General features: G+C 45.9%; 1 protein-coding gene across 1 annotated transcript in view; it reads right to left on the bottom strand.

Moving 5' to 3' along the window:
* Positions 1-26,616, bottom strand: part of runx3 (RUNX family transcription factor 3) — a 49,419-nt gene that overhangs the window by 7,221 nt on the left and 15,582 nt on the right. Inside the window, exons 3-7 of the mRNA XM_076749169.1 lie at positions 22,600-22,841; positions 21,748-21,904; positions 20,164-20,268; positions 6,887-7,033; positions 699-773 (exon numbers count right to left, since the gene is read on the bottom strand). Of these exons, the coding sequence (XP_076605284.1) occupies positions 699-773; positions 6,887-7,033; positions 20,164-20,268; positions 21,748-21,904; positions 22,600-22,841 (726 nt within the window). The remainder of the gene's footprint in view (positions 1-698; positions 774-6,886; positions 7,034-20,163; positions 20,269-21,747; positions 21,905-22,599; positions 22,842-26,616) is intronic.

Below are 26,616 nucleotides of genomic sequence, written 5' to 3'. Positions count from 1 at the left end.
TTAGACAGCAGCAAAGATCCAAATCGCCAAGAAAGAAACGAAAGAAGGAGGGAGTGGGAGGAGAGGAAGGAGAAGAAGGCAGGCAGAGTGGTGGCGTTCTAGGAATGTTCTGGGGTGTTGTAGGGCCCTACGGGCAAAACGAAACAGACTCCAAAATTGTCACAACGAATGGCACGCCCTGTGTAAGGCCTGCCTTTCTTGCCTCTTCAGTATTGTTTGTTTCAAATTGAAAAGCTGTCAGACTATACTTATTAAAATGAATTAGTTTGCCTGCTCTGAGATGCTCGTTAAGGTGTACCATTGAAAAGTGTCAACTCTCTTCGGTAGACTAAAGTGCCTCAATTATCTGCTCTGTATTTTCTGAACCTGTTTGCTCACACTTTCCAGTAAAGGCCTTTGCTTCCGGGTGACCACAGCCCGTATGCTGCTTGCTGATTGGGCCGCAGATTATGATTATGTCTCAGTAACTAACAAACATGCTTAACAGCAATTTTCTCTTTAACACACACAAAGACACAGACATGCACATAAACACTCTTTCTCAAGTTTGCTCAAATTCATATCAAATTTAGGGTCAAACTGGGAAAACCTAGCTTTATTTTAGGAAAAAGCAGCCTTGAAGGAGAAGCCAAAATCACAGTTCCACAGTAATGTGGAAAAGTACAATAGCTCCAAAGAAGAGCACTGCAGTGTCTCACCTGGCCATGGTCTCAGGTCCTCCTCCACCTTGCATGTCTTCAGAGCGGGGGTGTCCATTTGCTCCGGCCACAGGGCTGGTGTAACACAAAATATGAACAATGGGTTAATAGTAGAATCCGCTTGGTGGAAATAAGTTAGTGAAGGAATTTAAGAGCTTTGTGGAACGCAGATAAACGTGTGTTGTATACATGTACGGGGTGAGGAAGTCACTGCCTGTGCCATAGAAATCTGAAGCACGATCCAAAAAAGCTTTTCATGACAGACTTGTCAAAACTGTCTTGACATCTGGCGGTTTGGAGACGTGTCTTCCTGTCACAGGTTGGCCTCTGCTGACTGAGCAGTGAAGACTGGGAAGAGGGGGGGTGGTTCTCTCACCAGAGTGAGACCAGGCTTGGAAAAACATGCCTGATGGGTGCATGGGAGATATTTTTGGGTCTTTCAGGCGAGACACTGGAGGGGCAGCGGAGACCTGTGAAGTGCAGGACACTCGCTAGCCTGTCCAGCCAAGCTGTCAAGAAGCGAAGGAGGGTCGAGGACCTACTGGCCCAACGCGTGGGACCCTGCTTCACACTCAGCGTCCACACCGCAGGAGGGGTGACACAAACAGGGGCTGTTTGCTCTAGGTCTGAGACGGTGCTGTTGTTACAAGACAACTTGCACGGAGCTCTGTGGACATGGGCAGGTTCAGCACATTTGTTGTACAGAGGTGCCGTCTACATGCCTCTGAGCAGTGCTACATTTTGTTAAAAACTTTCATCCTCAAACGTACAAAGTCTTTTCATCATAAAGGCAGAAATCCGAATATTATATAACCAACTTTTTCTCATGGTATCACTTTTAATGACAGCAGCAGTCAGCCAAGTGGTATCACTATGACTCTGCCACCCGCTGTCGAGATACCGCAATATAGTAAACTCCTAACCTCCTGTAGTGGCAATTAGGACCTAGAAGGATGCCAGAAGCAAAGAAGGGGGGGTGGCACTGGGCTGTCCACCTATAGCCGCACTGGGCTCAGCATGTGAAAGATCTGTGCTTCCCCTGGAGCTCCTCAACTTCCTTTGCAAAGGCCCAAATCAGCACTCAGTCACTGAGAGGTCCTGCACTATGCCTCACAATGGCAAATTCTTACACATAAATGGCCTTATTCAGAAAGGCTTCCAAGCAGCTGGTGCGATTCGCTCAAGAAAATAAACATTTCCTTCAAATATTTTGATTGGCCAGCAGACAACGTCAATACCAGAGGCACAGATTACCCCTGTTAATAAGAGGACCAACCCCCTGGGCGGTGCTGAGGAGTGGCGAAGGCAGGGGCTGAAATGGGAAGAAGCGGCGACTGCGTCACTAATAAGAAGCTTTGGGGTGGTGCCAGTGTAGTTTTGGGGAGGAAACAAATAAACACAAGCTCTGCTTTTGAAGTGCACGTGTAGATGAAAGGGGTGGCTGAGAAGATGTTTGAGCCAAAATGGCATCCATCCTCGTGACTCCGGATCCAGAAACGCCTCTGAGACATGTAATGCGCCTGCCGTAATGAAGCGTGTCATTGAGACACAGTGAATGCCGGTCCTTGTGCTGGCTTCCTGTTTCGCTTAGGCCTTAGGCGTCGCAACGGGGAGAGAATGTGAGAGAGCAAGCAAGACAGAAAGAAAGACGCCAGCGAGGGAAGGAGAGAGAAAGAGAGCGTGTTAGAGAGGGGAGGAACACGGCCTTGGCTCAGCTATGTGGGACATTTGATATGTCTTTTGAGCCCTCACTTATAACGTGAGCAAAAACAAACACATGGGCTGAAAAATCCTATGTTCTCTTTGAGAGCTCGGCGTCCTCCCACCCTCGCCCTCTCCCCAGACTCAATAGAGACTGTTCATGGCACACATGTAGTTTCTGTAATTGCTGAAATGTAAAACTCAGCCTGACTCTGATGTGAAATTATAACTTACACAAACAGTTGAGTCTGGTTAAAAAAAAAAGAAAAGAAAAAAAGAACTTGCTCTCACTTCTCTTTTTCTTTCTTTTTTTTTTTTTTTTTCACCAAGGAGGCGGCTTCAAAAGATTCTTCTTTTTTGTTGAAGAACAAAAACATTTTCAGTTTGAATTATTCATCTCAGGGTCACAAAAAGAGAGTAACCACAAGTGAAGCTTTCAGGCACCATAACAAATAAACTCCGTGGCGGCCATTGACATATTATGTAAATAGTGGAGTGCAGAAGTAAAACGATGTGTCTAAAGGACTGGTCCAGATTCCTGCTCGTTTTGGTTGTATTGGCCTCAGAGGGCCAGCTTCCTGCTTAGGTTTGGCAGAAATCAGCATGAAACCCAACTAGCGTGACGGCTATACTCAAAAGTCCACACCACAGCTACCTGACGGTGCTAATTTCCTGTCTCGCTCTGGCTTCTAATTGGCTGATCATGTCATTCTGGATGTGTGAATTAGTGTGCACCTCTCGGCTGCGGCAGTAGCAGAGTGCCGCCTCGAACCTGGGGGGCCGGCCAGCTTGTTTATGTGGGGTAAACAGTGTGGTCGCGGTGGACGAGGCGGGAGGGGCACGACTGCATTGGCCTGGTCCTCCATCAAACAGCACTTTCTCGAGTTAAGTCCAATCCAGAGGCCACAGCCTGAATGTACTGAACAAGAGGGCCAAAGCACAGCTGCAGCAGATGTGTGCCAGTTGTGCAGGAGGAAGTACAACATTTGCGAAAGTGTCATGAATAGAAAAGGTTTGCTTTTTTTAAATTAGCACGATGAATGCTGAGTACATTTAAAAAATGAAGTGTGTAATATATTATTTCTGCAAGATCCGACTGCCATTTTTAATAGCATCACCACATGGGTCACTCATTCAGACAGACAGCCGCACAGCAGTCACATTCACAGAGACACTTGTGCGCACTCACACACTTTTGGGCCTTCATCAAAGCACCGAGCACTTGACTTGATGGCGGAACGTTATGCTAGTGTCTGATATTCATCTTCAGAGAGGAACACACAGGTGTTGGAACAAATAACATGTTAAATGATACCACCTCAAAAGTGCCAGGACTCTTTTGGATGATTAAATTGCTGCTGAACCCCCCCCCCCCCCTTACTGTTAAAACACACTTAAGTTAAAAGAGCCGCTTTCGTCTCGGCTGTCTGTTAGAGGCTGTGCCAGGGGCTTGTTCAGTTTTGTCTGCATTTAAAATGGAACAAGGTAAAACTGCAGTCTGTTTTTCACTTTGCACTTTGAGGAAAATCAGATTTTCAATCATCTGTTTGCTTTTCTCAAGAGTGGAAAGAACTGTGTGTACATTACAAACGCAATGTCACGGTTAGATGTTAAAGGATGAACGACATTCTGTATCAGAGGAAGAAAAAAAAAAAAAAACTGCCACCCACAGACACATATAGTATACACATGTACCTCACTTGAGGTTTTGAAAACCAGAATAACAATTTAGCACTTGATTGTCTGAGTGTCAGATTTGCCCGACTGCACTAGTTGAACCACGCATTTTCAACCACACACACACACACACACACACACACACACACACACACACACTCCCTCCGCCCTGGCTGAGAATCATTCCACATGTCTAGCAGGCTTACCTGTGGCCACAGAAGAACAAAAACAAGCAGTGAATGCAGCGTCTGCCAGCGTGCAGGAATCCTGTCACTGCATGCACTGTAATGAGCTCTTAATTACCCCGTCTGTCTGGGGCACTAACAGAGAACTTGCAACACTAGTACAGAATCGTGTATGTGTGCGTGTTTTGTATTTTCAATGTGCCTATGGTGCAATTGTCCGTGTTTGTGTGTGTGTGCGTGCGTGTGTGTGGGTGTCTGTGCGTGTGTGTGTGTGTGTGATTTAAGAATCCAGGGTAGCATTGAGCAGATGTCTGGAGACATGTCCTGTTGACAAGAAAACCGAGACAGTATTTCATAGCTCAGACAACAAAATGAAGCAAGGAGGCTTTAGGAGGAGATGACACTGTATTTTCTTATTTAGTAGTCTTCAAGGGGAAAATGCAAGGTTCCAGCCCGGGATAATGGAAAACATCTTTTGTAACAGCAAGACGGGAATCCATTTAATTATAACGTGTTGATGGGCGATCTATCACCCGGTAATTCTCAAACAAACAGGCCCTGGGATTTAAAGTATCTGCAAAATACAACAGCGTCTGCAGGGCTGCCAAAAGCAGAAGACGTGTGTGCTGTTGATATGTAAACACCTCGCTGTGTCTCTGAATGGGATTTATTACAACAAGTCTATTTTTGTTTGAGCTTCGCTTGTAACACTGCGGTGTTGTTGTCTGTGCGTGATTCCTACACACACGGGAGCGCTGCGTGTGATGTGTGCCGCGACATACATTTCCATTCTGCAGCTCCGGCGCTCCAACAGATAGACAAGGTGGGAGGGAGAAGGGCCCTCTGCTCTGTTATTTAATTATTTTACCACTCTTGCCCTGCGGTATGCCGTCATGATGGTAATACCACAGATTAAGGTGTGTGGTTTTTACAGCCCTTCCCCTCGTCTGTCTCACTCACACGCGCTTCTTATAGACGGCCTACAGTCACAGGCAGCTGTAACGTGAAGCTCAAGGCCTTTACCGTCTCTGACAGCTCCAACTGATGTTAATGTGTTGTGTCTGCTCGCGGTGTATGTACTGTACGTGTGTGTTGCAACATCGCAGCCCTTTGAAGCCTGACAAGCCGATGACGCTCTAATTCCTGCCCTAATCCTGTGCGAGGCAGACGAGAGCAGAGCAAAGAGCTGCTCTGCGTCTGCTGTCTGGACCAAGTCTGTACACCTCTCCCTGCCGACCGGAGCGCCCACCCCGACACACACGCATACACACACACACACACACACACACACACACACATATACACACACTCTGTATTCAAGTCAGCCCTCAGAAACTTAAAGCTCCCAGTATAAGCTTAGCTGCAGGGGGCTTTTTATTGGCAGACAACGTACAGAGCTCACGCCAACCTCTAAACCATCAGAAAATTATCATCACAGTGGCTGTATTGTGTTGAAGCTCCGCAGTGTTTATTTTCAGCGTAACCGGTCGGTGGTGTTTCTAAAATGGCTGACATGTTTTCTCGTCAGAACAGGCTGTGCGAGGGAACAAAATCAATAACAACAGTAAGTAAGGACATGGGGGAGCAGGGTAAAATACCCTGTGTTCTCCGCAGTCAGCTGTAAGATAGGCCCGTACTGGTGACTCAGCGCTGCCTAAGCGAAGCACAAGGCCAAACACCGGTGCATGGCTGTGATACACACTGATAGAGTTCCACCCACACGGCCCACAGCTCCCAAACAAGTCCTCCTGTACACAGCAACATGTGGACACAAAGGTAATGAGATTCATTAGCTCGCATGAGAACTAGAGAGTGGGTAGGAGAGGAGGGCACACTGCATTCTGTGTGTGTGTGTGTGTGTGTGTGTGTGTGTGTGTGTGTGTTTAGTCTGCATGCTTCCAGACGTGGCATCCTGTTAAAGAGGCTCTGACATATGACGGAGAATGAACACTCATCCTCACTCCAAGCATCACCCACGCAGCTGTCCAGAGCGCACGCACACACACACACACATATGCATGAAACGACCCCCTCCCTTCGATCCAAACACCTCAGTCTGATTCTCAGCACCCCCCGACCCCTCCCACCCGCCCCCGCACATTCAACCAGTCTGACAGTGACGTGATTGCCAAGGTAGCGGGCGGCTGTTACATTCCTGAGGCTGTAGTGTGCGGCGTGCGGAGGCCAGCTTCAGCGCCCAGGCCAAGCTTGGTTGGCAGCACCCACAATGCCACCTGGCCACAGACTCAACCCTACGCGCTGTGGGGCCCAGACCCACCAACGCAGGGCATCCGGGGACAGAACTGACACGAGCTTCCCCTCGGACGGCCAACACATATAACAGCTCCCGGATGAGTGGAACAGAACTCGAAAGCCCCCCGTGGAGGAAACGTACATGAGCCGCTCTTGGCTTAGTTCAATGCGGAGTGAACAGCGTGTACTGTGTTGATATAGAACAGATTTGTATTACGGATTACTTACCCTCGGGCCAAGTAAAACTGATAATGTTTGCTTTAAAAAAGGAGTTATTTACTTCTACTTATTTAAGTAGTGGCAGTAAATGTGGGCTGATTTCAGTTACGGGGATGGTGGTTACTTGTGGTTGTATGTATCAGTGGTCCTCACCTTGTGTGGTGCTGAGGTGGGTTTGGTGGATGGGGCGGGGCGGATTGTTCCCTGGGCCTATTCGCATACTCCGCTGGTAGCGCTCGATCTCTGACAGCCTGTCGGAGAACTGCATCTTCTGGGGGTCTTCTATCTTCACTCTGTGCCCTGAAACAGCAACATGAGGAGGACGGGAAAGAGAGAAATCAAGGACTTGCCAATTTGCCACCTACACAACGAGGAAAATTGCACAAAATGGCCTTTTATATTTCCAGAGTTGTACAAAAATAGCAAAAACAATAACAAGAGTCCTATTGGAAAAGCTTTCCTTCAAATTTCTTCAAGGAGCCAGGTGGTTTGACATGTCCTGGAAAAAAAACTTGTCTTTGCCTGTCTGACTGAAATTAGTGTAAAATTGACTTGGGCTGTGAAGACCAACAATATCCTCCATTGTAATTCACAAACACTCACACAGGATGAAATTATATACGGGGCGGGGAGAGTCCCCATGTTTTTAGCTTCCGAATAGAAAAATATTTTTTTGAATGTTAGCAGACCTTGAAATACATTGGCTAGACACTAAATGTTACCCAAGCTGCACCTGCTGCCCCGTCATCCGCAGAAAACCTAGATAACGATAGTGGTTGCAAATGATTGCTTGAGGAATGCTGTTTTCCCCGAAGCTTAAGGCAAGAAATAATAAACTATGACTTGTTACATTAGACGTTTCTGCCAACGGATGAAGTGAAGGGATCTTTGCTTGCCTTGCTTAAAAAGCAAGGAATAGTGTGCAGATCTACCCCCAGTAACCACCTCTCTCACAAACACCCACACACGCACACACACCCATTCAGGTCTGACTGACACAGCACTTAGTCAGAAGGAAACACCCAGACAAGGCTACCAGACCATACAGTCATCAGTTTTAAACATAACGGATAGAAAAAAGAGAGAAAGAGAAAGAGAGGTTTTTTTTTTTTTAGTTCTGAGGGTGTGTGTGTGTGTGTGCGTGTGTGTGCGTGTGTGTGCGTGTGTGTGTGTGTGTGTGGGAGGTGAGAATGAACTCTGAGTAAGTGAAGCATATCTGCTGCATCTCTTTTATCCAGACCTGAAAAACTAACCGACACACTTAGTGCCCCTATCACTTTGATGCCCCGTTCAGGGAGATGGCAAGAAAAAAAAAAAAAACCCTCTGATCGTGCTTTTTATGTCGACACACATGTACGCAGACATGTACAAATACACATGTTCACACACACGTGCGCGCGCTCTACATGTGAACACACCTCAAATGTCAGACATGAGTCCGGATGAGGGCTCTGCCTCTAATGGGAGGAAGAGATTTTAATGTAACTATCAATGCACCAAAACTGTGTGTCAACCAGCATGTATACATTCTGTGGTTTTCTCCCTGGCATCTCTACAGAGTAGCCTAATGTGAAGTAATGGCTGGATTTGAATATTTTATCACTATATAAAGGGGGCAAGGCAGACGGACCAATATGGATTTTGCCCGTCCTTTCTCTCCACTGACCCATGGGCAATATATCTTCCCTCGGAGGCTGACCCATGGGTAAAGTTTCCTCTCGTTTACCGCTCTGTCCATTTGTTTGTGCCCACCACCTCCCCTCCATCCTCTCTTTACGAACTCTATAGAAATATCTAACATTGACAGCCCCCAGCACACATGCGTAGGGATCAAGAAAAGGGTATGCAGGCGCTTATTGATGCACAGACGCAATGTCTGACCGCAGGCAGGCACTGAAACCCAAATCCCTGCTGTCCAAAGTGCAGCACAGAATGCTTTTTATTTACTTTTTTATTCACACCCACTGATCAACAGTTACGTTGCACTTTGCATGTGAGAGAGAGAGAGAGAGACTCAATCATGACTAATCTGTCTGAACAGAGACAGCAGTTCTGTTGCTGCTCTCCAGCTGTTTGTTTTCCAGAGCATTAGGACATTGGACGCCAAAGGAAAGAAACAGTGTGTGTGTCTCTGTGTGATTCCGCCCACCGGCCCACCAGTTTGCTCCGTGCCGTTACTCAGGAACATATCCTGGGCGGACACACACCGACACACACAGGCTGTGATATCTTTTTTATTCACACTCACGCTCTTTAAACTGTGATGGAAGGAATGAAGGCCCGTGTTCTCACTCTCTCTCTCTCTCTGACACACACACACACACACACACACACACACACACACACACACACACACACACACACACACAGCGCCAGGTCCAGGCTCCATCACCCACATAGACACTGTGGCTACTGTCTGTTCTAAGCCAGAGCAGGGGCGGCCAGGGGAAGCAACCCTCCAAATATAGCCCATATATGTGTCCTTGTGTAGTTATTAAGAGATTTACACCACCTCAAACGGCTGAGGTCAGGGAAATGATACATCCCACCGCTCTCTGGTTGGAAAAAAAGACAGACGGCAGGGGAAAAAAATGATAATTGGTCAGTTTTTCTGTGGCCAGTGGTGGTCTAAGATGAATTGGCTGGCTCTTTAGGGATGAAAGTGATCATTCAGCTGCCCACAAACACACACATACACACACACTCGAGCCGAGCTGTGGATCCTGTGGCCCAGTTCCAGTTGGCAGGGACACTCCACATTTGGCGACACTGTTCGGCGCTTCCAGTAGGGGGTTTAGCGGGCTGTGAGAGGGTGACTTTTGGGGGAGCGGTTTCATTAAAATGAGGCCTGGAGCTCATTAAAGCGGGGCCCACAGTTGCTGTTAACACCACTAATCAACGGGGAGGCAGCTCAAACTTTCTTTTCTCCGTCTTCTCTGTTTTTCTCTCTGCCTTTGTCTCTTGGATACTTCTAAAATAATCAGGAGGGCAGCAGGCTCACACATAGTTCTCTGATTCTTTTTGGAGACACTTTGGTGCAGCTATTTAAAAGTCAACTTTTTGACCTTAATTAGCATGCGTGTGCATTTTGCAAGGCACTTTCGTCTTTTAAAACTTTGTGACTCCCACAGGGATTGTAATAAGTCCATAGTTCCTTCTATATATGCTCATTCCATGATATGAAACTAGGAGGTTTGTTATGCTAAATTATGTTGAATGAAAGGGGAACCATTTAATGATTACTTTTTTCCCTTCTTCTTAATAAATAGCGGTGTTTAGTCTCAATTTCAGCTGAATTTAGAATGAAACTCCTTTTCATCATCATATACTGTGTGTGATTTTAACACAGCATTAATCACTGTGGACGGTAGAAAAGTTTGTGCGACTATCTAAATCATTACAGTCTCTGCAAGAAAGCAGCGGAGAGACTCAACCTGTAACGTCCAGTTAAACCTCGTGTTAACGCGCTGTCTCTGGCCAGTTGACCCTGTCTGTAGCCACAGCGTGTCTGCTCCGACCGCCAACATTTGACTTCTACTCTGCAGGTCCGAGGGCCAGAGGGGTGCCGGAGCTCCACGCTGGCCCCATTTCAGAGGGGTTTCTGTGGTCGGATGAATATTTAATGTGTCAGGGTGCACTTAGGAGAGAATGCCCTTGTTTTTCTCTCTATGATATCATAACCACAAGATAGAGCTGGGAGATGGGGGCCAATGCACACATGAGGCCTAAACAGCAGCGCTCAATATGCACCCAGAGCTGAAATGGATGCTAAAGGTTGTAGATTTACTAGCCTCCTCTCAGAGTAGCGGTCGCATCATCTGAAAGCATTATGGAAGTCTATGAAGAACAAATAAAATGCTTGATATAAAATGTCTGGTATTAACGATGTACTGAAAGGGGGTGGCTGTGTTTTGAAGAAATGGGTGTGCCGTTCTCTTCCCCGCTTTGTTTTGTGCGTGGTGTGTGCATGTGTGTGTCTTTATTTCCTGATAATGTTTTGTCTTCGCTGCAGAATAACTTCAGACGGCGCTTTGCTCTTTTGCCCTTGTGCTTTGAAGCAAAAGTGATGTGAAAAGTGTGAAGTTATTTTTCATGAGATTGCACCCGGTGCTCTAAGACCTGACCACATGAACAGCAAACTCCACCGAGTCTTGCCCAGCCTTGCCTCCACAAAGCCTGTATCAGCTCAACATAGAGACAGTGTTTGCTCAGTGAGGTGACAGCCAGGCCTTAAACACCAACACCACAGCTGAATGATCAGCCAATGCGACCTGTTTCCTTCCGTCATCCCCCACTTTTTCTCTGCTTCTCCTCTCTTTCTCACTGTCTGTCTCTGTCTCCATTGAAAGAAAGAAACATATGTTCCCGTCCAAAGGGAGACACATTAAACACAAGCTCTTTTTAGTAAAGGGCTGGGCGCTTTTTCAGGGCCAAAGTGAAACTCTATCTGGACGGCAAAGGGCAATACGTGCTTTGGCAGTGGGCCAAGTCTGCACTGAATATATTTGAAGTGTAAATATTTGTATTCGACATATAAATGGACTTGATAGGCCCCTGATAACAGACTAGAATTGATTTGGAGTGCAGGTATCACGCTTAACACTGAAAACTATGTGTGGACTGCAAAGTCTACGTAAGTATGCTATGGGATTACATCCAAAAATGTCTTGGCAGTGGAAGAAGCATTTGTGATTCTAATATGAAGGCTGCTGTGATAACTGACATTTTTCTGTAGGTTATACCATCAGTTTTTTGTGTGTGTTGATGACTTAAGTCTGTAGTACCGCAACTTAAAATGCATTAGCGCTCCTCTTCGGTAAGGTAAGCCTGTGTGTCATGTGTTAACGAAGTGAAAGTTGAGTATTGAAAAGATGAAAGCACGAGAGCAGCATCCTCAGCTAACTTCTGAAAGCTCACAGTGAAATGTGGGGCGACAGTTGAACATATGTCGCAGCAAGCCCTACTTGCCTGCGAGCAAATTTCCGTTTGCCCTCAACAGACACTGGGGACGTTTCAACATCTGTTGAGCAAAGCCTTGTACACCTGTCTTCCTCTTCCTCCTCTCTAGCAGACCTGAACCCCCGACATTTTCGTTCCCACCCTGCTTCTTTCTACCGCTCTTTACTATACTTCCCTTTTTGTTCTATTACTGGCATCACAGCGCAGCTCAAAAAGCATCTCTGCAGAAGTGTATTTGGTACTGCATTTCCCAAGGCCACCAATCACACACTTGGGTATTTACAGTGGGACGAATCAAAGTTCTTGTTTTGAGGCTGACCCTGAAGGATGTGGGTTTTACCCTTGGCTGGTGATTGTGGCTGTCTCGTCTGGGCCTAAATGAGTCGATGCTAGCCACACACAGACATTGCACTACTGTACGCTCATTTACATAACACTCTTGTAACACTTTCAGAATGAATGCATTAAGTTTTACGACTATATCATTACCAAGGTTTGAATGCACAGACTATTTATTTCTTTGGACATAAACTAAGTGTGAGTTGAAGTCTGTGTCATAAACATGGCAGCACTGAATACAGTGGCAAAGGGGGGGTTTGTGAAAACGTTCCTCCCATCTAAGCTTTCAGGAGGAGGTCAACCAAAGTTTTGGCACACTTCTATGTGTAGCTCACCCTCTGACTCTGACCACAGCTGGGGGATCGTCTGGTCCCTCAGGCAGATGCATCAGTCTCTCTGGGGACATCAACAGTGTGAAAATCCCCCTCGCAGGCCTGAAAACAAGCTGCACGCAGCGGAAGTTGCTACATGAGACTGTTTGAGCAAAGAGCACAGCCTTCCTTTTCTGATAAGGGGATAAAGCTCTTTGCGTGCGTGCCTGCGTGTGTGTGTGTGTGTGTGTGTGTGTGTGTGTGTGTGTGTTGGCGGGGGGTGCTGCACAAGGACAGCCCTATAGAGAGGCAGGTTGAGGCAGGCAAAGACAGTGAAGGGGTAACAAAGTAAGACCCAGTGCACCCGGATTCTCTAACAATGCATCAAGGCCCATAGCATGTTGAGAGCAATCATCCCTCTTTTGTCCCACCATCCCATACTGTGTGTGTGTGTGTGTGTGTGTGTGTGTGTGTGTGTGTAACTGTCTTTTAGTCTGGAGTTGAAGCGTGTTGGGGTTGATATGAGCAGGGCTGTTTTTCAGGCCTTTTTGGCTGCTTGCCTGCAGACTTCGTAGATGTCCCAGTGCTGCTGCTGCTGCTGCTGCTGCTGCTCTGGCCTTGTCGAGCACAGAAGGCCTATTTGGCTCAGATGGCAGATCATATTAAAGCAATAAGCTGCTTTGAGTGTGTTATTTTAGCTCTAATGGTGAATGGGGTTGTTGTGCGTGTCCGTGTATGTGTGCGCATGTTTGCGTGTACGTGGTAGTCAGGTTGTTCTGAGCAGCGAGGTGCCGGGGGAAAGGTGGGGGCCTCACAAGGCTGTGGGAAAGGAAAGCAAGCCTCTGCTGTCACATACATCAATGCAACGCCAGCAGATGTGTCAAACGGCTTTGCGTTCACACCTCCGTGCATACTAGGTCACACACAATAACGTGCAACAAGCATGCATTTGCCCCTAAACACACAGACATACACACACACACAGTTCCACAGAATGACAATTGATATTCCAGGTGGGTCAAAGTAGACGTGTGAAATATAAAATGTGTGAATTTTCCACTGTGTAGGCACACATACTTCACTTTCAGTATTTTCTCTGAGGTTGTCATGTTAATGGACTGTTGCAGTAGTGCTAAGGTTACACAGATTGACCTGTGATGTTTCCAGCACCAAAGCTTCTCTTTGTGTCCACCCAGAGGATTACAACCTTCTCTGTTCCTGGAAACACAAGAAACAATCTCACAACACCTATTATTTGCTCACTGTTCCTAACCATTAAGGCCTGAAGAAATAAATATCCAAAAGCCACAGGGTGGTGGTACACAGCGTCTTTTCCAGTAACCAGCAGGTGCCTTCTTGCCACAAACCGCCCCTAACGCCACCCCCATCTCCACTGTCCCAACACAGAAAACAGTTTATTGTCATAATGCAGCAGGGGAGAAAATATTCCTCCGCTCATGGGCCATTTATTTTTCTAAATGCAGAACGGAACTTTTATTGAATTACGGCTGAAAGGTCGTAATGGCTCCCTCCTGTATGGGTCAGTGTAAATAAGGAAGAGTGAGTACATACAGAGTGGGCATTTTACTTCCCTTCATAGGTAGGTAAACAGGAAAGACGCTTGGCTGGTGAGTTTAGAGGGGAGTGTGTAGGGCGTGGGTGGAGAGACAGAGGGGGAGAGAGAGGGCTGAGTAGCGACGTTCGCAGAGCTTGTCAGTGATTCTGAGAAAATGTCTTGTGCTTGCATCATCAGAGTGAATTAAAAACGCTGTCTGGGGCCTCTGTAAATAATTCGGTAGTTCCTAGTGCGTCCTGCTGTTCTATCTGGCGTCAGCAAATATGGGGTGGAAATTTTTGTCTGGGTGGAAAAAGAAAGGGCATTTCACCCCAAGGCTATTGTGTGTGTCTCCAGCAGTCATCAACTGGCCCAAGGAGGAGACACTGCGCCGTTTGGAAATGTTAGACAATGTTCTTCTTCTTTTTTCCTCTTTTTAGCAGAAACTTGTGCATTGACGCTGCAGCAACATGCCAAAGAGCAAACAGAGGCAGCGAGGGGAGAAGAGAAGAAAAGAGCCAGTAATAGACTAATGGGTATATTTTCTTTGTTTATATCTCAGTTTAGTTGAAGTATTTAGACTAATTAGCTCCGCTTTCACGGGAAAGCCTAAGTACAACAGCCTAAGTAGGATTACCAGCAGCTGTGTGTGCATATGTGTGTGTGTGGACATGTATTACTCATGTTGTGGGGACATAAATCTGTTTGCACAGTCACATTGTGGGGACTCGCCTTCTTTTTGGGGACAAAACACAAGTCCCCATAACGTAAATCATTCAGTTGTAGTGTGAGGACTTAGTTTAAGGTTGGGGTCAGGCTGGCAGTGGGTAGGGTTAGGCTAAGTCTCCAGGAAATTAATATAAGTCAGTGTAATGTCTTCTGAAGTGATGTGTATGTGTGTGTGCGTGTGTATCCCTCAAAGGGAGTTGGCCTCAAAGCTTCTAGATGTGGTTAAGGTGGCAACAGTGGTCAAAGAGCTTCCATCTGACTCCTTTATTTAATCTCCTGCAGCAACATTTGATTATATTACAGATGCTTTATTCTGTGTCCAAGCACACTTTAGTAACTCTGACAGCAACAGCACTGCATTTGTTCCTATCTGACTTAAAAACACATAAAAATGTCCCACAAAATAACAGTGGAGTGTGATTGGTTGTCTCTAATATGCACACATCTTGCATGACCACCAGAGGAAACCATCCTCAGGCGCCACCCATCACAAGCCCCAGACCTCAGAATGTGGTGAATGTGTTGTCCCAACACACAAGTTCATCTCTGAAATCAGAGCTATTCAGTATGTACTCCTGCATTCCACTGGATTTATCAGTTGGCCAATATTTGCTCTACTTCTAATCACTGAGGCCGAGTATGGTGTGTCTGGAGTGACCCCAGGGAAGAGGAACGCCACAGTCAACGGCCTGCAGTCACTGCAGATGCCGCAGACAGTCATCTCTCTTAAGAAGTCATGGAAGTTCCTCTTAATGTGTGGTATTGAGCACACTATCTTCTCTACCAGATCATAAATTAGGTAGTAGTGAGGCTAGAGAGTTTTTGTGTATGTGTGTGCACGTGCGCGCTCGCGTGTGTGTGTGCATAGGCCACTCCAGGTTATACATCTGGGAGTCATGGTGAGCCCATTAGCAGTCAGGAAAGCACCCAGCATCAGACATGCCACTGTTTTTCCCCTCCCCTGGCACTGATACACCTGTAGGCCTTTCTTTCAAAGACACCCGTCTCCATTTTCAAACATCAAAGTTGCCTTTGAGAGAGCAATTCGCAGCGAGGGTGAGCCTTTCATGTGATTTGTGGAGCATGGGCGTGGCCCGTGGGGCCGACTTAAAGAGATGGACGCACCTGGCAGGTGTATGAGCTGAGCACCCGCGCACGCAAATACATACGCAGCAACACGCATGCTATCTTTTTGTTGACTTTACAGAGAGACTGCAATATCACAGGAAAAATAACACAGCAAATGTCATTGTTTGTCTCTTTGCATACTTTGTACAGTCTGTGTGCCAAATGCAAATAGAATCAACCCGCCAACTCCAACATGCACCCCCACCACCTTGACTGCCCCCCCCCCCCCCCCCCCCCCCCTACACGTTCACCATTCTCTTCCTGGAGCTGTGTGAACACACCCAGCCGAGTAAACAGAGGCAACAAAACACGACAGCACTTGTGTGATTTTGGTGGATGTGTGGGCCTGTGGGTGGGAAGGTGTGCAAGCTCTATCTGCATGCAGGTACTGAATGCACACTGTGTACGTGTGTTAGCAGTTAGGATGTATTCACGCGTATCATTTTGGAGTCTCATCATACAAATTGCCACTTTGACCTCACCGAGGCAGCATACAGCAGGCTTCCACATCCTCGACATTCAAACAGCTGTCCCTCCTGTCTGTTTCTCTAAACTTCTCACTCCACAAACCTCTGACTGGGAGCAAAAAAATGGTCTAAACTTTTATTTTGGGAAGTAATTTGAGTAAATATTAAATACCTACCATTATCATTTGCTGCTTTGTCTGAACAGTTGGACTTCATTCTATCTTGGTTTGAAAAATTTGCTCTCTGTCACATTCATATTCTCCCACACACAGACTTTAACCTTTGACGGTTGATTTCAGAATGCCTTTATTAGTCCCCCGAAGGAGAAATTTCATATTTGCACACACAGATAGCAGCTTTGAATCTGTTCTCGGATATTCACAGAAATGACTTTTTTTTTTTTTTATTGCCTCAATTTCAAAATCATCCATGCACAAATTTTAATTACCCATTCTCATTTTTTTTTTCCTGCATCTTCAGATCATTTCCTCACATCTGTAAACAATATCTTTAGCTGCACATTCGCAAACTTTGCCTTTGAAAGTGAAAATGTTTTATTTCCATGTTCACATTCAAATGCTTTAGGCTCGAAAAGGACACACACACACACACGCGCGCGCCCCCCACGGAAAATTATTTCTGAACAACACCTCACAAGCTCCTTATAATTTCGACCTGTTCTTGATCACTCTGACCCCGCCTGACCTGCGGCCAGTTTGTTTTTTCTTCCCAGGGACTGATTCATTTTAGGTTGAGAGATACAGAAATACAAGCGGCCCCTCCCCTGTGGGTAAATAAGCAGCAGCTGATGTCACACAGTATATAAGTGAGGGAGTGAGAAGGGCACCAAAAATATAGTTGTGGGATTAATTGGTGAGAATAACCCTGCAGGGTGCATTAAGTGCGGTGTGGTGGTGCAGAGGCATCTGATAGCAGCGACAAACAGGGAGGGGTCTCCACACTTAAGGCATCTGCTTTCCTTTTTGGTGTTTCTGTTCTTTCAGCTCACCGTGCCCTCTCTTGCTGCTGGATGCGGCGCGTTGTTAAAGTGCAGGACGAGGTTTCAGTTGCAGCAGTTGTGCTTCCAGTTCGTCCTCGGCAGAAGTTTGATGATATAGTATGACAGATAGACTGAGGTGGGGGAGGTGCGGCTGGTGGGGGTTTGATGACAAATGCCGGATGTGTGATGAGGAAATCAGCAGCAAGGGAGACAAAAATACTTAGCTGAACATTTAGCCTACTTTCTGTTCATGGACAGAACGCTGTCTGTGTGTGTTTATATCCATTTATGTGCGTGTGTGTGCGTGTGTGTGTGTGTGTGTGAAAATACATTAGCGGACACATTTGTGCCCATGTGTGTATAAACACACTTACACTTACTGCTCAAGTGTTTTCAGAAGGTATAGTGTTCTTTGTTACACTGCCGCAGGCGAGGCCCCGCTGCAGTCCTGTCCGTCAGGTTCTCCTGACTGGATCAGTAAACATTAATAAAACCTCCTCCTCATCTGTGCCAACTCCCGCCGTGACTCGGCAGGCAGCCATGCAAATGCAGGCCCTACGCAAACAGCAGGCCGGCCCCGCAGCCTGCCAGCCTGCGGACAGGTGAGCGCAGCGTGGCCAAGTCTGGCTTCAGGCTGTCTGCACTCTATGAATGATAAAGCTGAGGTGTACGGGCAGCGCTGTGGGGCATTGATAAAAACTGGGATCAAAGCAGTGCTGGAGTATGCTGTCTCCGATGATGAAATTTGCAGTGAAAAAAATGCTGTTAGCTTTATGTGCTGGCAAAAGCACCTCTCTGCTTTGGCTTTGAACGTCGCACAGCCAATATAATGTGGTGCCTTGTGGTTAGAGAAGAATCTGATTATTTTTATGGCCCTAATAATGTCTGAATGGTAGTGTGTGTTCGTGTGCTTTGACTGTTCCCGGGTATGACTGATATTATGCTCTTAGAATGTGCTTCTTGTTTAAATGTGAGAGGTCCTTTATCTCATCTCGTAAGTGATTTCTATTTTGAGGCTACGACTTTTACAATACACTCAATTGGACTGAAAACTGTCTCTCATCCTCCCATCTGACAGCTCATTCAGACCAATGTAATTATCAATATAAATGTGCTGTGCTTCGAGCTGCTTATTCTATTAACTGTGATCAGCTGTTTGAATTTCCTTGTTGACTCTGGATCTGTTTTCACTGCAGAGTAACTGCATGTATTATACATATTTCAGAGCAGTTTTGACTCTGTTTCAGCCATTTTAACATTTGCACAAATCAAACAACTGTGGTTTCAAGGAGTGGAGCTGAAGGAGATTCCAGTTAGTACATACTGGAATCATATTCAGATGCTGTATTTGTTTTTTTCAGAAGCCTTTGTAGAAGTTTATTTTCTGTCATTCTGTGAATTCCCTCTCAGCGCCGTGTTTAATGGAGCCCTAAATTCCTCCTGCCCTATATTAAACAGTGTCACTTTATAGCACCCAGCGCCAGTGTAAAAGTAGCACGGCCACTCTGACGCCTCAGCTGAAGCCGCAACATGTCGACAGACAGACAGGAGACAGCCTTAATGTACACAGTTATTTCAAGCTGAGATGCTCCCACATGAGAATGCATTTATGCACACAGATGCACACGTTAAGCTTTTTTTTCCTTTTAACTAAAGACGATCAAATTGAAACCATCCACACACACACAGACACACACACACACACACATACGGTGTTTATTATTATCTAGTCCCTCCCTCCTTTGCAGTCACTGTTCTCTCTAATGCCTCTTCAAATAGTGTTCAGCCTGGCAGGTGGGGGTGGGGGAGTGATCTCTCTGTGCCCCCCGGCTCCCTCTCTGCCAGCCATATCCCTCCTCATGTGGCACTTGCTACCACTCTCTCTTCCCCTGCTGTGGTCTGTTTTGACTGGGCTAAATCCACCCTATCCCAAATATCCCCCTTCACAGACGTGAGCACGGGCCACAGCTATCCACCTCTTCAGAGACCTCTGGAACCATTAAAAACACGATCCCTTCGTAGGTAGATCATGAAATCCTACCCCGTCTATCCCACCTTGAGCTCACAAAAAAAAAGAAATCACACATGTGTGCACATATACCACCGGCCCTCAGCCTGTGACTCATCTGAGTAAGTCTCCACCATCCCACACACACACACCAGCAGCATTAAACCACACGAGAACGAAGCTGCGGCTGAACGGTGGCGCTAACAGCTTTAGCACGCCGAGCCTCCCTGCCAGGGCTAACAGTGGCCGGAGTCTGCCCTGTGTTAAATCAACGAGCCACTTATGTGGTCGGTCAGGTACGGGCCCTCTGACCAGCACTGGGGAAGGTAGGAGTGAGGGGTGGGTGAGGGGGAAGAGAAGGGAGGGGGTCGACTGAGCTGAGCCACCTGCGGCTTGGAGACTCACTCAGCTCCTCTTAGTGGTCTTGGGTTATGCCTTAATATGCTTTACAGTTTCCTCTGACTGGGCCCTTCCCTGTGCCCCTGCTGCACACACACACACAAAACTATACTTGCGAGGACAATGCACTGCTCTACATTCATTCTCTAGAGGCTTACCATAACCGCTACAAGCCTAACCCCAGCCTTAACCTAGTCTTAACCCCAAAATAAACAGTGGAAACCGAATTTTGCACATGTAGTGGTGTGAACAGATTTTTACCTCCACCGGGTGCTGGCTGTGTAGCACACAAACAAATACACACCCTATCAGACATCCTCACAATGCTAGATTGCCATATACCATCTGCATATGACTCATGTAGTTCTTTTAGCATGTAGAGATACTGTCACCCACCACTTTCAGAACCAGGATTAGCTGCTTCTAACTGGGCGGCTCTGCAACATTCTCACCACAATGCACTTCAGCAACAACAACAGTAGTGTCGGTGGGTGTGTGAGACTGTGAGAGTGTGTGCGTGCGCGGGTGTACTCACTGCGTGGCTCCCGGGGTCCATCCACAGTGACTTTTATGGCGCGGTGGTAGGTGGCCACTTGCGGCGGTCCAGTGAACACAGTGATGGTCAGAGTGAAGCTCTTTCCTGCAGCACAGCAACATGTCCATGAGATTTATGGAAGACTGTCATGTCACTTTATAAATGGTCTTTCCGCATTATCTGCAAACTATTTTGTCTCTTGTTTGCAACAATACCTCGCTTGTTCAACTTCAAATCATCGCAGGCTTTTGTCCCGCTGCAGCCTTTGAATTAAGGGGGGGGGGAATAAAAGGCAGAGACCACCTCTTTTGATGGCCTGACTGCGGGTATGATTTGGATTATTGAGAGAATGTGTTCCAGATTGTCCAAAAGGGCTTACAGCGATAGTTTATTGTTCAACAAGGCAGGATCTTGCTCTCATCTGCATCAAAGTCCTTGCAGAGGGAGGAAGGCTGCATCATGCAGCGGGGTCCGGTGCTCGTCCCCGGCTCGGAGAAAGGCATCTCTTGTTAAAAAGAGACTGCGTGGGAGGAAAGACTAAAAAGGAAGAATCCTCGGGTGGGGTAATTGACCGCAGAAATGAAAGGTATAGACCACTTTTTAATTTGGAGACCCATTTCCCATGCATCAAATAACAGCTATTTGAACATTAAAAGGAAATAGAAAAGGCCAGAAGAAAAGGCTCTAAGAGGGATGAGAGAAATATGTCCTCAAGTTGGAGATTTTTGTCATCAGTTCTTATTTTTATTTCATTATTAATGCCGGAAATTGGAGAGGTTTTGATTTACTCAAGCACAATAATGTTGCTCAACAGGCCCATGCATTCAGCACAACATCCCATCCTGCAAACAGGCCTGTTCATGTGTGATTTTTTTTTTATTATTATTATTACAACAATACCCACGATAAACACGATGCATTAGGCTGTAAGCTTTTTGCTGGTGGGGCTTGTTTGACAAATTGCTGCAGGGCATGAATAGCGAGGTGGTTTTTCATCCACGACTCACCACATGGATAATTATTTGTATTCCGCTGGATTAAGAAAATTACAGTCACATCGCAACTGTCCACCGTGACGCAGGCCAAATGTTTTCGGATGACACCCGTGGACGTCAGTTGGAAAAGTGTGGGCACTCGCCATACGCACACCTAAATGATTCCATATTTTTCAGTTTTAATCTCTCTCATAGACAACAGAAATCAGGCAGGAGTTGCGAGAGAAATATTTTAAAAGCTGTATTTTAACGGTTCAGCGTTTCCCATTTCTCCACATATTTGGAGACCTAGGCGGTTCATAATTTTTCACATTCTCTAACAGAAAAAACATGCTGTCACTTATCAGTCGTTACTCCACTTAGACTCAGAAATATGATCCATTATATTATTGTAAGCGCGTTTCCAAATGTTGCTGAAAATGGCATTACAAGCAGGCTTCTCTCAGTGTATGTGTGCAGGCCTGTGTGTGTGTGTGTGTGTGTGTGTGTGTGTGTGTGTGTGTGTGTGTGTGTGTGCGTGCGTGCGTGCGTGCGTGCGTGTGTGTGTCTGCATGAGAGAGAAAGAGAAAGAGAGAGGATTTTGGATCACCTCGTCCGCTCCTGCCCACGAAGCGCAGGTCGTTGAAGCGGGCCACCTGATTCTTCATCACGGCGGAGGCGTTCCTCAACTCGGCCGAGTAGTTCTCGTCGTTCCCGGCCATCACGGTGACCAGAGTCCCATCGGGAACATCACCGAGAGCCACGACCTGCCCGGGAGAAAGCGGGTCATCAAACACCCTGGGTCATCAAATCAAATATACACCCTGCACGCGTAAAACCGCATCCGGACCCCATCATATCAACACGAATATTTCCACAATTTCACCACCTTGTCAACAATAAACCATGACATAAATCGTATAGCTGTGAGATTTCATTAGCCCAATAAACACCCTCTAATGGAGACTCATGACCTTTAAATCTAATTGTAACATTTGTGTTTCATCTCCTACACTGTTTTCCTTCAAATTCAGAATTTAGACGATGCAAGGCTTGATGTTGACACAAGCCACAAATATTTACCTATAAAGCACCAAATTAATTTATGATGCAGATAAATGTTCTAATAAAAATTCAGACATATAGTTTCAGACCTCTAATAATTTCTGTCCCGCCTTTTGGATGGTGCCGTTTAAGGCCAATAAAAACAGAATTTCTTTGTGCGTTTTTAGAATTTAATATTCTACAAATGCAGGACCCAAAAAGCACAACGTCCAGATTCCTCTCTTTACTTTTCCATAAATGAAATTGAATTACCTCATTAAAATGTATCTGGTTGGTCTTAAATCTTTTCTTTTTTTTTTAAAGTCTTTTCTCGTGCATTCCCCAAAGTTAGAAAGCCCCGATGTGCGTCATTAAAATTCAAATATAATCAAGGATAATTAGAAGCCATGTGTCTTGCCTTGAAAGCCACGGGAAGCGTCTTGTTGCACCTCCAGTGAGACGGGAGGACGGAGCAGAGGAAGTTGGGGCTGTCGGTCCGGACCAGCTCGCCGGCGTGGTCCGCCAGGACGTCTACCACGTTCCTGGTGTCCGGTCTTGACCTGAGGGGCCCCGGGGTGGCCATGGCCCCGTTGCTGTCTCCAATCTTACTGCAGGGGAAGGACGTGGAGGGCGGCGTGAACCGTCTGGTGGTGGGCGGCTCTACGGGAATATGCATCACAACAGCTTGGGTCAGTGCCACCTGACCGGGTTGTATCAGAAGAGCAGGACTCTCTCGGAGAAAGCAGTTGTTGTTTTTTTTGTTTTTGGTTTTGTTGTTTTGTCTCTTTTCCTCCAGACGCGGGTGGTCTCAGGAGTCCACCGTGTGAGGAGGCGAGGAGGATGGAGGCGAGAGCGCGCTACAAGTCTGCGTGAAGAGAGCCTCACAGAAACTCTAAAGTCTGATGACTGCGTGCTATATCACCAACACAGGATGTGTCAGCCTGAGGAACATCAGCTTTTTTTTTTCTTTTTTTTTTTCACTAACTTTAGCAAAAACCTACAAGCAGAGTGTGCAGTCTCTCACGGCGCGGAGCGTGTCTTATGTCGGCGCTCTGATCTGTCGCACACTTGATGGACACTTTAAGCCGCGTGTATACAATATATCAACTCCACAAACTGATTGCGCTCTCACTCTGAAATCAAAAAGTCAATGATAAATCATTTTTAGCCGAGCGGTGACAATCTGTTGGCGGCAAACAGGTAATCCAGCCGTGATGCAAAAAGAAAAAAAAAAAAAAGTTAGACAATCCAGTTGACTGGCTTTCTTTCTTTCTCTCTTTTTAGAAACTGATCTAAAAACAGCCAGACGCCTCTTCAGATCTCACCAGACTCCGCTGCAAAAAACGCAAAAATTAAAATTCTCAAACCCAAACATCTACAGACAAACTGCTTTCAAAGTTTCAGCGTCCTTTTCGTGCGTAAAAGTTCTTGCAGCTTTATCCTCGGTGGGTCTCCCCTCGACACACACACACAGAGACACACACAGAGACACACACAAAAAGTTATTCTAGTCGGGAATTGTCCTGTCGCTCCTGCCGAGTTTCCTTTAAAGTTATCCTTTCGCGCTGGCTTCTAGGGCGCAAGAAGGAGCCGTGAGGCTGAACGGAGTGCAGAGTGCCGCGATATTATTTTTCCCGAGTCATTTTAGCGTTTAGTGGTTGGGAGTGTGGAGATGATTTCCACCAATGAATCTGCAGGGTTGGGCTTTCACCAGACCAATCACGCTCTCCGGCGCTGCTTCTTCAGCCCCGGACTGCTGTTACACACGAGCTGAATTATTGATACATATCTGTGCTCTTCTCTCTGCTTTTGTTTATACAGACACACGTTAACACGATGCAGAGACGTCAGGAGACAGTACGCGTTATAAGGATTTTTTTTTTTTTAAAGAAGGAACACATGGTTTGTAGAGGATTGCATGAAAAAAAAAAATGAAATATTTGGATATAAAATGATTTTCAAATGACAGCCAGTAGCCATAAGCACCGTTGACATTAAATCAAGAAACTCTATAGAAGTGTAAAATATTGAATATGATGGATTTAAACATGGAAAATAACTGATTCTGGTTTAGTGCAGAGCAGCCTCTGTGTTATGAATTATGAGCCTTACAGGGGGGCTCTTTAATTGATTAAATAATACAAAACCGCCACTGACCTGTTTTTAGGTTAGGAGTTATTTAGGCTATAATTTATCTAAAGAAGGATTTAGACTGCAAAGGCCTGTGGTTTCACTCTCATTTATTCATTTTGAAAAGGTATTATGTCTGGCGGCTTCACACCTTCTTTCCAGGTAAATAATATTTTCATAAAGTAAAATTATGGGTGTAGGACAGATCCGTATCGCTTTAATTGACTGAGCTGAATTAATAAGAGAATTAAAGCAAACAGGCAAATGTGTTTCTTCCACATCAAACAACACAACAGAGTAATCAGTGTGTGTGTGTGTGTGTGTGTGTGTGTGTGTGTGTGTGTGTGTGTGTGTGTGCGTGCGTGCGCCAGAGGCTGAATTCATTAGAAACCTGAAATGTTGAGGGTTACATCAAATGACGGCACACCCTGCGCCCTGCGCCATGCTGCTTTCTGACACTAGTTGGCGTATTTGCCTTTTCAATCGCTGTCAGCTCAGACAGTCCGAGGCAGACATTTCACATCTGCAGAGAGAAGGAAACTTTTATCTGCGCTCTCAGACAGACGGACATCGGAATTAATTTCCACTTCAGTCAGATCAGTTGAACGAACGAACTCCCTCAGTGAGGTGGTTTCTGTCGCTAAAGGAGCGCCGGTGACGTTTTTTTTCCCCTCATCTATGTTTGAGGGTTTTTTTTTTTTTTTTGCTTGATTCACAATATTTTTTAATATTCTTGAGAAATGACATTGTTCTAAAAGCTCTGACGTTTATTCGTTTGATAAGTGCACACTGAAGCCGTGTGATGCACCGGGGTTCACACGTCCGTCTCAGTAGATCACATTTGGAGAATTCGTTGGTTCATTGTTTTCTGTCTTTTACTGTGAATGCAACAGCAAAATCTCAAACATCGCTTAAAATGCTGGTTATGACTCTATCTTGCTGGCTCTAGTGAGCACTGACAGAGTTTATTATTGATCAGGATATAATCTGACATATTTTGCGACTTTACAGGTGCAGGAATTAATTTAGAAATTCCTGACAGCTTTGATTAAAAATAAAACATACAACGTTATAAAAAATAACCAGTGATTTAAATGAATTTATGCAAACAGGAAATTGAGAGTAAAAGAAATATTGAACAAATCATCTGGATTTTCCATGAAGCGCATTTTTAAATGCTCTCAATCAATCGATGTTCATTTTAATAATAACGCATTTTATTTTTGTGCGCCCCCGCGTGTGTGTGTGTGTGTCTGTGTGTGTGTGTCTGTGTGTGTGCGCGGCGGTTTTTAAGTTGTTTACTTGCATGAGAATAAATTAAGTGCAGTTAAGTGGCGTGAGGAGCCATCGGAGTGGCTTCAGATTTTCCCTTAATTCCCCCTGTCACAGTAAATCAGAGCCGCAGTCAGGGAGAGAGAGGCAGGGGAAAGATGGAAGACGCTCAAAACAAGAACTAGACAATTCCTAATTCCAGAAACGTCCAAATAACGCTGGGATATCAGAGCTTGTTTTCACTGTCGCTGTTTGTGTGGGATCAAACGTGGCCACAAACCTCGCGCTATCAGTGATGGTGTGTCAGCAGGTACGCACATAGAGGAAAGGTAGAAAACAAATCTTTACGTTCATCTCCGGGCTGAATGTGAATGATCTGCTCAGAGAAAGAAGTGCTAATCACGAGTTCTTTAATTAAATCGAAATATGAAACATGTGTCTCGTCATTTTTTACATTTCATCTTTTTTTTTTGGGGGGGGGGGGGGTCTTTCAGGGTCAGAAATATTAACCTAGAAGCTTGAATAAGATTGTTATATAGGTGATCTAGCACAGTGGTTGTGGGTGTGGTGAGTCACGTAGGTTGCCAACAAATAAAAAAAAAATATCACACCATTTTATTTTTTAAATTCTACTCGAGTAATTCTGAGGATGAAGCCATGAGCGTCCTCCTCTGCGTTCAGAGTAGAGAACAACAGGCGGTCTTCCTTTGTGAGAGTCTCAGGGAAAGACCTTAATGTCTGTGGCTTCACGGGTTTCAGTTTAGGTGTTTTTGGGTTGAAAATGTCAGGGAACCCCAACTTGCAAACTCTTATTCCACAGTTGAACTCTGATCACTTCATGCACAAGCAATCCTAACTGCAGAAAATCACCTCTGATCAGATCGCCTATCATGCGGCCTCTATTTTGAGTGCAGCTCGACTGGGACAATGACAATGCCGGTGATATTTTAGTCGTCCTCCTGCCCTGGTTCATTATTAATACGTGACCACACGCCCCATCTTTACCCTGCTCAGCCGTAATGTGCGCTCCGGG

Source organism: Chaetodon auriga, chromosome 14, assembly GCF_051107435.1.
Source record: "Chaetodon auriga isolate fChaAug3 chromosome 14, fChaAug3.hap1, whole genome shotgun sequence".
Lineage (NCBI taxonomy): Eukaryota > Metazoa > Chordata > Actinopteri > Chaetodontiformes > Chaetodontidae > Chaetodon > Chaetodon auriga.
Note: the sequence above shows the minus strand (reverse complement) of the source record. Positions and strands in the feature narration are given on the sequence as shown.